Here is a 12,826-nt window from a genome sequence, read left to right as displayed (position 1 = left end):
TGGACATATCACACAGAGAAACAGTCAGGAAAAAAAAAAGCTTTACTGAGAGAAAATACAACAAATTCCAGAGTGCATGGTTTTCAGCCCACCCCACCACCCTGCTAGCAGTAGGAACACAGACCACTCGGTCACCACACATTTCCTGTCTCAGGGAGGAAGTGTAGCAGCTAGTATCTAGTTTGAGAGCTGCTAGGAAAGGGGGCAGAAGGAAGGAGTCTCTGGGAATATGATCCTCTCAATCCCCTCACCTTCTTGACCTGGTTCAATAGAATCTGCTAGGATGTAGAGTTCCTCATGGAATCTTGTGGAAACTGGGGGCAAAGAAATAGCAGCAAAAGCATTTAAAGGGCCAAGAATTCTACTGGGACTTTCATACTCAGTGACCAGTGATAACACAAGTGTCTAAGCCCTAGCCACCACTATCAATCCTTAGATTAACTGACTTTCCCCTCATTCCCAAGATATCAAGAGGTGGACAAGGTATAAAGTCAAACCCAGGAAATCTTTCCCTTCACTGTTCCATTAGGAGGGGAGCCGGTTCTAATTGAATGGCTTAAAGAATCAAGCAGCTATAGGAAAGTGTGTGTGTGTGTGTGTGTGTGTGTGTGTGTGTGTGAGAGATATGTGGTCTCAGGACAGAGTCTGCAGTGGCGGTGCCCTTCCTGAAGTCATAGTTCAGTCAAGTTTTAAAGACAGGCCAGCCTCTGGTTAGAAGAGCCATCCTGGGAACCCCCAAGAGACTTAGAGAGGTAGGAGATCTGAGGCAAAGAGTTGGGAGGAATTTACTGTTTTTTTCCCAACCCTTACCACAAGGCAGGTAAGCAGGGAAGGGCAGAACTGAGGATCCTTCCATCTTTGAGCCTCCTAAAACATAAGGGGCAAGCCCCAAGCTCTAATGGCCATATATTAGGGTAAGCTGACCCCATGTGTCACCTCCACATCATTACTCTCGCTCACTCTTCCTTTAAGTCCCTTTATTGCATTCATAAAGAATATATAGGTATTTAAACTTTGACAATAATGTTAACTTGATACATCCAAGTTTGACTTGCTTTTTAATATATTTATAGATAGAAAAGTAGGCCTCTAACAGTGATAGGGACAGGGAGACTGCTGCCACCAAACAACTTAAAAAAACAAAATAACAGAAGAGGTAACATCCTTCCTAGTTGTCCTCCACCACTGGCCCGTCCTCCCACCTCTCCCCAACCTCCCTCACTAGATCTATTTAGGGGGTGATGGGATGAAGAGAAGAGAGTGAAGGATACATAATCAAGTGCAAAACACTGTGGTAAGTACAGAAAATGAATGAAGTGTGGAAAGTGAAGAGTGGGATGGTTAGGGGCTCTAGGACTTCCTTGAAAAACAGGAACCTGGGATGGGATTGCCCAGGGGGAAAGAAACAAACTGTTACAGACGTTTTAAAAACAAAGGAAAAAAGGTCAAAAACCTAACCCAAAGAGAGAGTGGTGCTCCTGCCGCCCACTCTGACCCCTTGGGACTGAATAGCCAGTTGTTTCCCCCCACCCCCTGCCCAAGAAACAAGGGAGATTAAAGACAAAGTCCCATTTCCCTATCCTAAACCAGTTAACAAAATAGGACCCCCAACCCCCCCACCCCTCAAAAAAGGCTCTGGGTAGAGGCCATTTCTGCTGAGTCCTATGCACCTTTCCATGAAACTCCATTCCAGGGCTCAACTCCCATTTCTAAGTTCTCTGTTGGTTCATTCCCCTCTGGTTTGACCTTTTCCTGGGATGTCTTTCTTTTTTCTAAAGCAAAAAGTCCAAAGTGCGCTTCTGCTGAAGGTAGGGGCCTGGGACAGGAAAGGGTTGTCCAGGCAGGTTTGGGTTGGCAGTCCCAGCCCACCCCTCCTAGGAATGAGGCCTCAGGATGGCATACACTGCACCCGGTCGGGGCCCTCCTCCTCGTCCGATGTGTCTGAGGAGCTGGGAGACTCATCAGAGTCCGCGTCTGTGGCCCCAACCCCAGGTTCTCGCCAGCGCTGTGGGATGGGAAAGGCTTGTTAGTAACACCTCTGGATGGAATAAGCACAAGCCTATCAGATCTTACCTAGGCCAGGGCTCAGCAGAATTTTTCTTAAAGGGCAAGAAAATAAATATTTTAGATTTCTAGGACATATATTCTCTGTTTCAACTATTCAACTCTGCCACTGTGCTGTGAAAGCAGCCACAGGTATACATACAATGAGTGTGGCTACATTCCAATAAAATTTTATTTACAAAACCAGCAGGCCAACCACCAACATGTTGACCACTGCCCAAGGCCTCTTCTGGCATGGTATGAAAAAAAGAAGGGTCACTCTGAAATTTATTTCTTCTCAACTCCCCTCCCACCCTCCTGACTTTGCCTTTATGCATACAGCACTATGCATGTATGGCAATGAAGAATATGAGCAGACTCCACCCCTTTCCGCTGTGGCTCCTTGAAGGCTCTATTAGGGATCTGATGGGGATAGGGACAATGGATAGGGAACCTAACTAAGACCACCTGATTCCTCCTTTAAGTGGTGAGGAGGTGTGTACTGGCACTTTTTAGGTCTCTTGAGAAGGCAACTGCCTTAGGAGCTCACTTCCAACCCCGGCTTACCCGGTGATGACGTCTCTGTCTCAGGTGATGCATGAGGAACCAGAGCATGTGGCTATCGAACAAGTCAGTGTGGTGCAAGCTATCTTCATCCCGCTCTCGCTTGTTCTTCTTAATCACCTAGACCCAAATGGGTTAGGGGAAGGAACCAACAATGAACAGGAACCCTGGACTTGATTAAGGAAGCTGATGGTCTATTCCTTTAAAAGTTTCCCTGAGGTGTCATTAAGCTGAGCTTGAGCTAGATTAGATTAGGAAAGGATGCCCTCAGTTCAGCTACTGAGGTAAAGCCTTAAAATTGAGTAATTCTTCCAGAAGAGGTTCCCTACCCCCATTCCTACTGCCAACCAGAGGCACTGCAGAGCTGCCCCCTGGAGCAGGAGCATTCTTACAGATGCAATGACAGGAATGTAGGGGAGGATGTTAGAGCAATGCCTTTAAACAACTGGGAGCCGAGCTATTCCTTCCCATGACCATGAAGAGTAACCGTATGTGGGTAAGCAGGAAGAAAAGAGCATTTGTAATCCACCACTTACATCCTTTAACCCTGTCAGCTCAGTGGAGGCTTCAGCGGTGGGTGCCCAGATCTTCACATCATGATCTAGGCCACTGGTAGCCAGCACAGGAAGGTGAGGGTGGGGCTCAAGACAGTTTACCTAGTCAGAAGAAAAGAAAAGAAAAGAAAAGAAAAAAAAAAAGGGTCAGGGGTAGGGGAATAGAGCTTTACAATCACTACTCACCTTGAGTCAAACAATTGCCCTTGATCAGGGCTGAGGCAGCTGCTGTAAAGGCAGGCCCGCTTGTCCTAAGCCTGGGCCAAATGGCCCTGTGGACAGAGGAAATACTGCACACAGACTGAATAGATTAGGCCCTTCTATCATTTCCTATGTATAGGTTAGGATGGCTTTATCCCCAGACACAGGCCTAGATATAGGTGAGTGACTGGCCAAAGCTTACTGCTAGCTTCACAAGAAGGCAATGAAGTTCAGATGACCTCACTATCTCCAGATTCCAAAGCTCCAACTAGCCCAACGCTGGAAAAAAAAACCCATCTCAGTGGCTTTCACTGAGTGGCAAATACATTTTTAAAAATGAAGAAAGCAGCAGTTGCCACTGAGCCCCCAGAACAGTCAGACAACAATTACATTCACTTGGCACTGTTTACTAGAACTGCAGGAAGGCACAGGTTGGTAAGAGGAGGCTGAGCTTGTGGGTTAAGGCATTGATGAAGGCTCATGTTTGCTTGAAAAACCTGCATGTCCCAGAGGACAGCATTTTGCGACCTGCTCTCAAAGCACAATATATATCTCAGCTATAGGGCAGCACAATATACCAAGGGGGCTTCCTGGGCACCCTCACAGCATCAGTTTCAGCTATCTTCTGATTACATTCCCTCAATAGGAGAAAGAACTATCGCAGGCAGGCCTTCTGGCTTAAGCAACTTCCTCACGTCTGAAAGCACATATGCCCCCTGCTGTCTGACTTGGAAACATGAGCTTCTCCAATAGGGCAGGGCAATTCCTATCCCACGGGAAGATCTAGTCCCAGCCTAGCTGCTAAAGTATTTTCGGCTTTTAGCCAGATGAGGAAGATAGGAAAGGCACTCTGCCTTACAGCTGCCCTGCAGTTCAAGAAAACAGCCCCTGACAAGAAGCTTCCTTTGGTTCTCTCTGAACCAACCTCCTCTGCAAGGGGGCAGGCATGAAAAATAAAGCTGACCTACAGACCTGTAAACTTCTTTAATTTTTATTTTACAAATGAACAAACAAAGGTCAGCAAAGACTGAATCTAAGTCTGAGCCCAAGAATAAAGTTGAAATCCCATTCTTTTACTTCTTCCCCCAATTCCTATTTCAGCTCATTGCAAAGCTCATTGCATTTGGGCTTTTTAGGCAGTGCTTTTGGAGCGTGATTAGGCAGTAGAAAGAAACTCCATTGCCTGAAAATATTATCAAAAGATACATGAAAACATACACAAAAAACCCTGAACATACTAATCCATCTCCTGATAAGCCCTTGCTATAGACCTGTACTCTGAGCTAGCTCTGTGTGAACAAGTTAGCAAAATAAAGTACAGGGGAACAATTCCTTAGGATTTAAGACTAAGGACAAAGCCAATGGCAAGAGGAGCAAGAGAATAAATTACATACAGTACCTGAGTTGGAGCCTGCAGGGGAAGCCGACAGAGAACTTCCGGGCCAGGGTACCTGGTCACTTCACCAGACCTGTCTGAATGCCAGGACTTATCCTGTCAATATGCCTGAGCAGAGAAAAGAGCTCTGGCCTTAGATGACTGGGGCTGGAGGAATATAGGGAATGGGACGACGTATCAAAGTGCTCTTGGGAGAATAAGGAGTTGTCCTTTGACGTCATCCCCCACCCTTGTCCCTGTGAAGCTGAATGGGAACAAAGGACAGACCCCACAGTAAGAGTCAGGAGACCTGGGCAAGGTGGACATAACTGCTGAGATTCCTTCTGGTTCTAACACTCTATGATATAGAACCGCTGCATAGGCTACACTGAAGCTGGTGCCTGGGGACCTCCAGCGCTGGAAGATTAGGACAAAAACAACAGGGAGCCAGATGAGCACCACATGGATCTTTCAGCTCACACAGCGGCAAGAACAAGTAAGAAAAATCACTTATCTCTTGTTCTAGTCTCTCATTCATAGGACCACTAAAACTCAGGCCTGGGACCCACCCATCCCAAGTAGATGCCCTCCCCACCCTGAGCACCTGGATTAATCATCAAACCCTGGTATTGGCTGAGCTGAAAGCAAACTGGCCTGCAGAGTGCTTTTGAAGAACGGACAAGTGCTGGCCTGGGAGAGGGCATTCAGCCCTGCATCTCTCTGGAACAGAATGCAAGACAATAGTTTATGATCAAGAAAGGATTCACTGGCCCCTTTTGACTTCCTTCTGATTACCTGCCTATTGCAGAATTCTCATTAAGACTCCAGTGTTTTGGGTCTGTTCACTGCAGATGGACTCTTCCTATAGAAGAGTAGGAAATGAAGCAAAGAGTGACACACACGTTGAATTTCTAGATTCCTTTCATTCTGTATTCAGGCCACAGAAGCTCTGAATCTACACAGGTCTCAGGTCCCACAAATTTAGAGGAAACCAGAAGAAAATGTGAAATACCCTCATACCAGGGCAAGAAAAACACAAGAAGGAATGGGATCCTGATAGCAAGGAACCACTGTAAATTCTAAAACCACTCTCTGGTAAACCCCATCAAGAGATGGCTGGGCTCCGTGAAGTTCCCCACAACTTAGAAGGAATAAAAAGGAAGAGAAACCAAGCCTTCTCGGTCATTCTTTAGAGGCCTAGGGTTACCAGATTGTCTTGAGTAATCAGTACCATCTAGTTATCCAAACTGTTTCTTCCATATTTTCTGCAGTCTAAAAACCTTACAATAGAAAGCTATGGAACTGTTTAACTCTGAATCTCAAAAATAAAAACAATAACCAATGGTTAACTCAGATACATCTTAGCGGCTGATCACTCTTCATTCTCTAACTCAGTCCTCTTCCTTTTTGCGCCCTATCTTCTCTATAGCGGTGTCTGCAGAACTCAAAAGACAGGCAGACTGTGATACAATCATGGGTTCTATAGCAGGCTGCTCAGCCACTGGAAAAAATAAACTTTGCCACATTTACATTCCCCATATATACATACATATACATACACACACACACACACACACACACACACGTGCTAGGTATGTATGGATCCGTTTGGATGTAAGTATGATGCTTTACCCCTAAATACTTCAACATGTCTCTCCTAAGTAGAAAAATATTCTGTTCTCCTAAATAAACAGAATATTTTCACATCAAAGCTTCAATACCGAATAACACATTATCTCATTTATAAATCACATAATGATTTTCCCAACAATCTAAAAAAAGTTCTTCTCTGCAGATCTGGGACTAGCCAAGATCACTGTTTAAGGAATGAGACAGAGACACTTTATTTAACACTGTGTGGAGGGTTTGCCCTGAACTTTGTAATGCTTTTTGTTTTGGAAAAGGTATATGTCTAGAGATAAGTTATCTCACTCAGGCCAGAGGCTGTTGCCCAAGATCCCTTTCTCTTCTCAGTAAACCATGACTTAAAAAGGCAGGAGGCAGGAAAACAAAGGAAATATTCCATCAAACCTCAACACCCTCCAGGCTATACTACCAATTTACCCAGCTGCTGGTTACAGAGACAAGTCAGTAGCCTTGCTAAAACCTACCTTAATGACTGGAGATATTATGGAGGCAGCCAGCCCACCACACCATACTCACCACGCCTCCCTTGTCCCCCTCCATGAACTGAACGATCTGGCAGGATGATTTCTCCCAGAGGAAGATGTGCCCGCAGTCACTACCGCTCACCACAAACTCACTCTTGGGGCCATAGAAATTGACACCTTTTACTGAAATGATAAATGAGGGAATAAACCACATGAGGGTTGGCATCAGGCCTATACATATTTACCTCACAGGAAATTTAGTTATTCACAAACTCTAAATCAGCCAAGAGGCAAAGAATTCCTTTCATTTTCGCAAAACAAATCAAGATATTATGCATGGATAATAGATAGTTACAAGAATCACAACAGTCCTAGAGACTATTTATAGTCTCCCTAAGAGCTCCATAGGCAGAGGCAGAGGCAGAGGAGGCTGCAGCCCCCAGCAACAGCCTGTCTCAGTCTGTACCTTATTAGGCAGCAGCAGACCTAGTAAGTCTTTACCTGTCCCAACATAAATTGCCTCAGCTCTGCCCATGCCTAGGCAGCACTGTCCTATGTCCTAGGATTGTCCTTGGTATGTGTACTTCATCAGTACCTTGTCAATACTGCTTGGGTCACTGGTTAACCTGAGATTGATGAAAGTACATGCCACAATTGTCTTTAAGTAACATCTGAACTGAGCTTGCTCCCAGGACTCTGAATAATAGAGCTCCACTCTCTGGAATTAGTAAAAGTCAGCATGTCTACATTGGCCATGAGACCAGCATCCTTCCTTTTGTCTACCTGTATACTGAGATCCAAGTACAGATTTTCCCTTCCCTTCTTACCAGCTGAGGAAATGGAAAACTGCTGTCTCTAAGTCAAAATTTTGACAGGTATGTTAGGAGTGGCAACAACAAAGAGTTTTGATTCCCCAACTTCAGTACATTAGAACACATGGGGAGCTTTAAAGATATCCCAATGCTCAAGTTGAAACTCTTAACAATTAAATCAGAATGTATGAGGGTGAGAACTAGACATCAGGATTTTTAAAAGATTGTGAAATGACTCCAGTGGGTCCCAAAGTTTGAGCACAGACAGTGAACAAAAAAGGTCAGTCTTCATTGCAAGCTCTGGCTAGGTACTACCCATGATTCCTCTTCCTCCTTCTCAAAAAGATCACTTCTTCCTCTTTCCCATGTGGTACAAGTACACTCCCCATTTTAGACAATTCAGTACCACTGACTAAAGAGGAATTTTCCTGTTTACCTAACAAGCCCTTTATGACTACTGCAAAGTTACCTGAAATCATCACATACACACACACAAAAGTTGAATAAATAAATACAAACAAACAAAAAAAAACCCCAAAGTCAGACTAGTTTCCTTATATCTAAAGCAATTAGAAGCAACATCACTGCAGGGGTGAGAGATACTTTTGAGCCCTCTGTTCTCTACTATAATGGAGAAAACAAGGTAAATCTGGCCTAATTGGGGAAAACTTCTCCCGGTGTCACAGGCAGCCCAGCCACTCTCTAGGACTAGAGTTTCCATTTACACAAACTAAATAAGATAGTGTGCTTCTCCAAGCTAACGGACTTGGGTCATCAGAACCTAGAAAGATATCTCACCTGTGGCATTATTTCTGTGGCCCTTATATCTCTTAATATACTGAGCCCCATCACTGTGAGAGGAGTTGAAGAGGTAAATGTCTTCATCATTGTAACTGGCCAGGAGTTCTGCCAAGAACAAGAACATACCAGTGAAGGCAAAGGCTGAAAAAAGCAGGGAACAGGAGTTAGGGGTTGGGATGGGGCTTCTTGCCAGTAGTGCCCCCTCCTAATACCCAGGTACAGCACCCATCTTACTTAGTTGGAACAGCAGGCAAGTCAGATTGTATAGGGTAGACTAGGAACATACTGCCAACCCAGGGGTAGCAGAATGCTCTGGAAGATCATACTCATTAATTCAGGAATGAGTCAAAGGCATAAGAACCTGCTCAGGCAAGTAGCCTCGGCTTTAGGACAGGCCCAGCCAATAATCACCTGCAGCATTCTGCAAATGGTGCCTGGCATCTCCAGCATCCTCCCGCTACGTGCTCACCATCAGCAACTACTCCCCAGCTGCTCCACTTGGAGCTGTAGCACAGAGGTGAGCACTGGAGGGCACATGCCTCACTGGCTCAGCAGCTCCCTAGACAGAGGGGGCATGCCAGCCTAGGAGCTGGGCCCTGCTCACGTACCTGTGCCGTCGTGGCTGTACACAAGACAGGTGATGTTTGCTTTGGACTCACTGTTCACCTGCAATAAGGAGCAGATACTGACTGATGCCCCACCCCCCCATTTATTATACCACCTTCAGGAAACAGGTTTTCTTTCAAAACTCCCCTAAATCTTCTCCCAGAGATTGAGAGAGAAAGACACACAGAGACAGGAATATAACTGATGAAACGTGTCCACCTGAGGGGGGGAAGAGACTTGGGGCCTTCTCTTGGTTATCTTCTGTATGCTAGCCATTTTATATACACTGTCTCATTGGGCCTCCCTATGATGGTACATGAAATTACTGTTTTCTATTTTATATAAAAGAAAATTGAGACTAACAGAGGTGAAGTGCCCAACCTCACAAAGCTGGTAACTGCTAAAATCATGATTCACATCCAGGTGTATGATTCCGAAGACCAATCTTTTCCCACCATACCAGCAAGTTTGGGGGCAGCTCTAGGGTTGTGTCAGGGAAGCCAGGAGTCGCTTGCCCTTAATGAATCTTACCAGGTGATGAGGACAGAATTTCTTGAGTACTCCATTGTTCTCATTCTCATCAATTTTCCTCTGGTCATAAATCCTATAGTGAAAGAAGCAATGAAAATATTAAAAACAAAACAAACCAATCTGGGGCCAGCGCTGTGGCACAGTAAGTTAATCCTCTGCCTGCAGTGCCAGCATCCCATATGGGCTAGTCCTGGCTGCTCCTCTTCCAATCCAGCTCTCTGCTATGACCTGGGAGAGCAGTAGAAGATGGCTCAAATCCTTGGGCCCCTGTACCCACATGGGAGACCCGGAAGAAGCTCCGGGCTTCAGATTGACTCAGCTCCGGCCACTAAAGCCATTTGGGGAGTGAACCAACAGATGGAAGACCTTTCTCTGTGTCTCTCCCTCTCACTGTAACTCTGTCAAATAAAAAAAAAAAACTTAAAATAAAAATAAAAAAAAATAAACTGAGACCTTAAGCTGTTGCAATTCAATGTAGTGAAAGGAAACAGCCAGCTGAATGCTTGATTTCCCAGTGTTCTTCCTAAAAGGTCCTCCCTCCTTCAATTTGCTTCCAAATCCTAACAATCCTAACTCTTTCATTTAGGTCTTCCTATTTTAAGTGACAATTTTCAATTTTATCTGTTTGAAGTGGCTTACCTTTCCTCTCAACTTTTGTATCACTTACTCTTTATTTTTACTGAAAATGCTATTATTATAGAGCTCTTTATGTGTATGTTATCTACCCAAAGTGCAGAGACCAAACTTCATGTAAGTTAGTGGGTCTTCCTTCAAACCCTCGAAAGCCTTTTTGGCCAGTTCTCTCTCACACCTTACAATGATTATAAAACCACCACACATTTTGGACTCCCTTCTCTTTTCTTCATTGTCATCAAGCAAACTACCTTCAACTTCCCTACTCCAATCTAAGCTTTAATAAATTCAAGTATTTGTGACACATACATTATCTGTCAAGTAGAATGCCAGGTCCTGGAAATACAGTGAGGAATAAGAACAAGACAGACCTGGTCCCTATCCTCACCCATTAGTCTTCTCCAGTCTCAGTCTGTCTCTCCACAGCTCTCCTTAATCTCATCCTTCCAGGGAACTTCACTGATAAGTCTATCCCTCAACCTCTTTCTCATTACTGTTGGCCCATTTTCTAGAAATTCTTCTACTGACTGTCCTTTCCTATTATTGTTTTCTTTTGTCACCTTCCCCTTATAGTCAAATTACTGTAAAGAACAGTCTGCACTTACTATTTTCATTTCCTTACTTCCTGTTCACTTCTCAATCCATCCCAATGTGGCTTTGGCTCACAACTTACCACTCCAACTTCTTGGGCTGAGGTCATCAGTAACCTCACTGCCAAAACCAAGATATTTTCCAGTCTTCCTCTCACACTGTTCATTACTTCTTCCCTGAAAGCTAATCACTCCACAATACTGATGATGGGCTTGGCTCTCTTTGTCCATCCTTAAGTGCTGATATTCTGCAGGGGTTACTCTCAACCTCTCACCTATGTGCACCTCCAGACACTGTGCTTATGGGTATTTTTCCTGGAGAGAAGGGATCACTGTTTTCATATTTTCAATTGATGTCAGACTCAAAAGGAGGAAAATTCCTGACCTATACAGTCCCCCATCTTTTCCCTATTTTTGCTTTCCATGGTTTCAGCTATAAACTGCAGTTCAAAAATATTAAAAGTACAGAAACAAAAAATTCACAAGTTTTAAATTACATTCATCATAGCATATTTTTGTAACTGTCTTATTATTAGTTATTGTTAATTTCTTACTGCAGCTAATTTAAACTCTGTCATAGTATGTATGTATGTATAGGAAAATTTAGCATACATAAGGTTCGGGATTACCTGCAGTTTTAGGCACCTATTGTGGGTCTCGGAATGTATCCCCATGGATGGGGAGGACTACTGTATTTCCTTTGGTGATCCAACTCCATTATCAATGCTTTAAATATATTACCTGTATGTGGATATATGGCATAAATCTATGTCTTCAGGCCATACTTATCCTGAGCTCTAGACTTATAGTTTCTTTTTTTTTTCTTTAAAGATATATTTACTTACTTGAAAGTCAGAGTTACACAGAGAGAGGAGAGGCAGAGAGTGAGAGTGAGAGTGAGAGTGAGAGAGAGAGAGAGAGAGAGAGGTCTTCCATCTGCTGGTTCACTCCCCAATTGGCCGCAAAGGCCAGAGCTGCGCTGATATGAAGCCAGGAGTCAGGAGCTTCTTCCAGGTCTCCCATGTGGGTGCAGGGGCCCAAGGACTTGGGCCATCTACTATTGCTTTCTCAGGCCATAGCAGAGAGCTGGATCAAAAGTGGAGGCCGGCACCGCGGCTCACTAGGCTAATCCTCCACCTTGCGGCGCCGGCACACCGGGTTCTAGTCCCGGTCGGGGCGCCGGATTCTGTCCCGGTTGCCCCTCTTCCAGGCCAGCTCTCTGCTGTGGACCAGGAGTACAGTGGAGGATGGCCCAAGTGCTTGGGCCCTGCACTCCATGGGAGACCAGGAGAAGCACCTGGCTCCTGCCATCGGATCAGTGCGGTGCGCTGGCCACAGTGCGCCGGCCGCAGCGCGCCGGCTGCAGCGGCCATTGGAGGGTGAACCAACAGCAAAGGAAGACCTTTCTCTCTGTCTCTCTCTCTCACTGTCCACTCTGCCTGTAAAAAAAAAAAAAAAAAAAAAAAAAAGTGGAGCAGCTGGGACTGGGACTCAAACCAGTGACCATATGGGATACCGGCACTGCAGGCAGTGGCTTTACCCACTACACCATAGCGCCCACCCGTAGACTTATAGTTTCTTGATATAAGATATAATGTGTGTGTAAGTGTGTGTGCACGTGCGTGTGCATATGCGTATGGGATTTGAGGGGCAGTGTGGTGACATAGTGTGAAATCTACCACTTGCAATGTTGGCATCTCATACGGGCACCAGTTCAAGTCCTGGATCCTCCACTTCTCATCCAACTCCCTGCTATCGGCCTGAGATAACAGTGGAAAATTATCCAAGTCCCTGGGAGTTTCTGGTTCCTGGCTTTGGCCTGACTATTGTGGCCTTTTGGGGATTAAACTGGTGGATGGAAGGTCTTGCCTGCATTCTCTTTCTCTTTCTCTCTCTGTAACTCTGCCTTTCAAATAAATAAGCAGATCTTAAAAAAAAAAAAAAAAAAAAAAAAAAAGATACGATGGGATATCCAAAAGTAAGCTCATTTAAAACCTAACTCTTC

The 12,826-nt window shown here is 44.8% G+C and overlaps 1 protein-coding gene across 20 annotated transcripts in view; it reads right to left on the bottom strand.

Moving 5' to 3' along the window:
• Positions 1 to 19: 19 nt before the first annotated feature.
• The window catches only part of DCAF8 (DDB1 and CUL4 associated factor 8), a 75,178-nt gene continuing 62,371 nt past the window's right edge, over positions 20 to 12,826 (bottom strand). For 18 of the 20 annotated variants that reach the window (XM_008264223.4, XM_017345756.3, XM_070077484.1 and 15 more), the window contains 7 exons: positions 9,599 to 9,671; positions 9,070 to 9,127; positions 8,459 to 8,566; positions 6,901 to 7,031; positions 3,144 to 3,263; positions 2,611 to 2,727; positions 20 to 2,005 (listed from right to left, as the gene is read on the bottom strand). In XM_008264223.4, the coding sequence (XP_008262445.1) occupies positions 1,889 to 2,005; positions 2,611 to 2,727; positions 3,144 to 3,263; positions 6,901 to 7,031; positions 8,459 to 8,566; positions 9,070 to 9,127; positions 9,599 to 9,671 (724 nt within the window). In that variant the 3' untranslated portion in view covers positions 20 to 1,888. Of the gene's footprint in view, positions 2,006 to 2,610; positions 2,728 to 3,143; positions 3,264 to 5,429; positions 5,600 to 6,900; positions 7,032 to 8,458; positions 8,567 to 9,069; positions 9,128 to 9,598; positions 9,672 to 12,826 lie in introns of those variants that run through there. The other 2 variants (XR_011390341.1, XM_070077481.1) reach the window with 2 other exon arrangements.

Source organism: Oryctolagus cuniculus, chromosome 7 (assembly GCF_964237555.1).
Source record: "Oryctolagus cuniculus chromosome 7, mOryCun1.1, whole genome shotgun sequence".
NCBI lineage: Eukaryota > Metazoa > Chordata > Mammalia > Lagomorpha > Leporidae > Oryctolagus > Oryctolagus cuniculus.
Note: the sequence above shows the minus strand (reverse complement) of the source record. Positions and strands in the feature narration are given on the sequence as shown.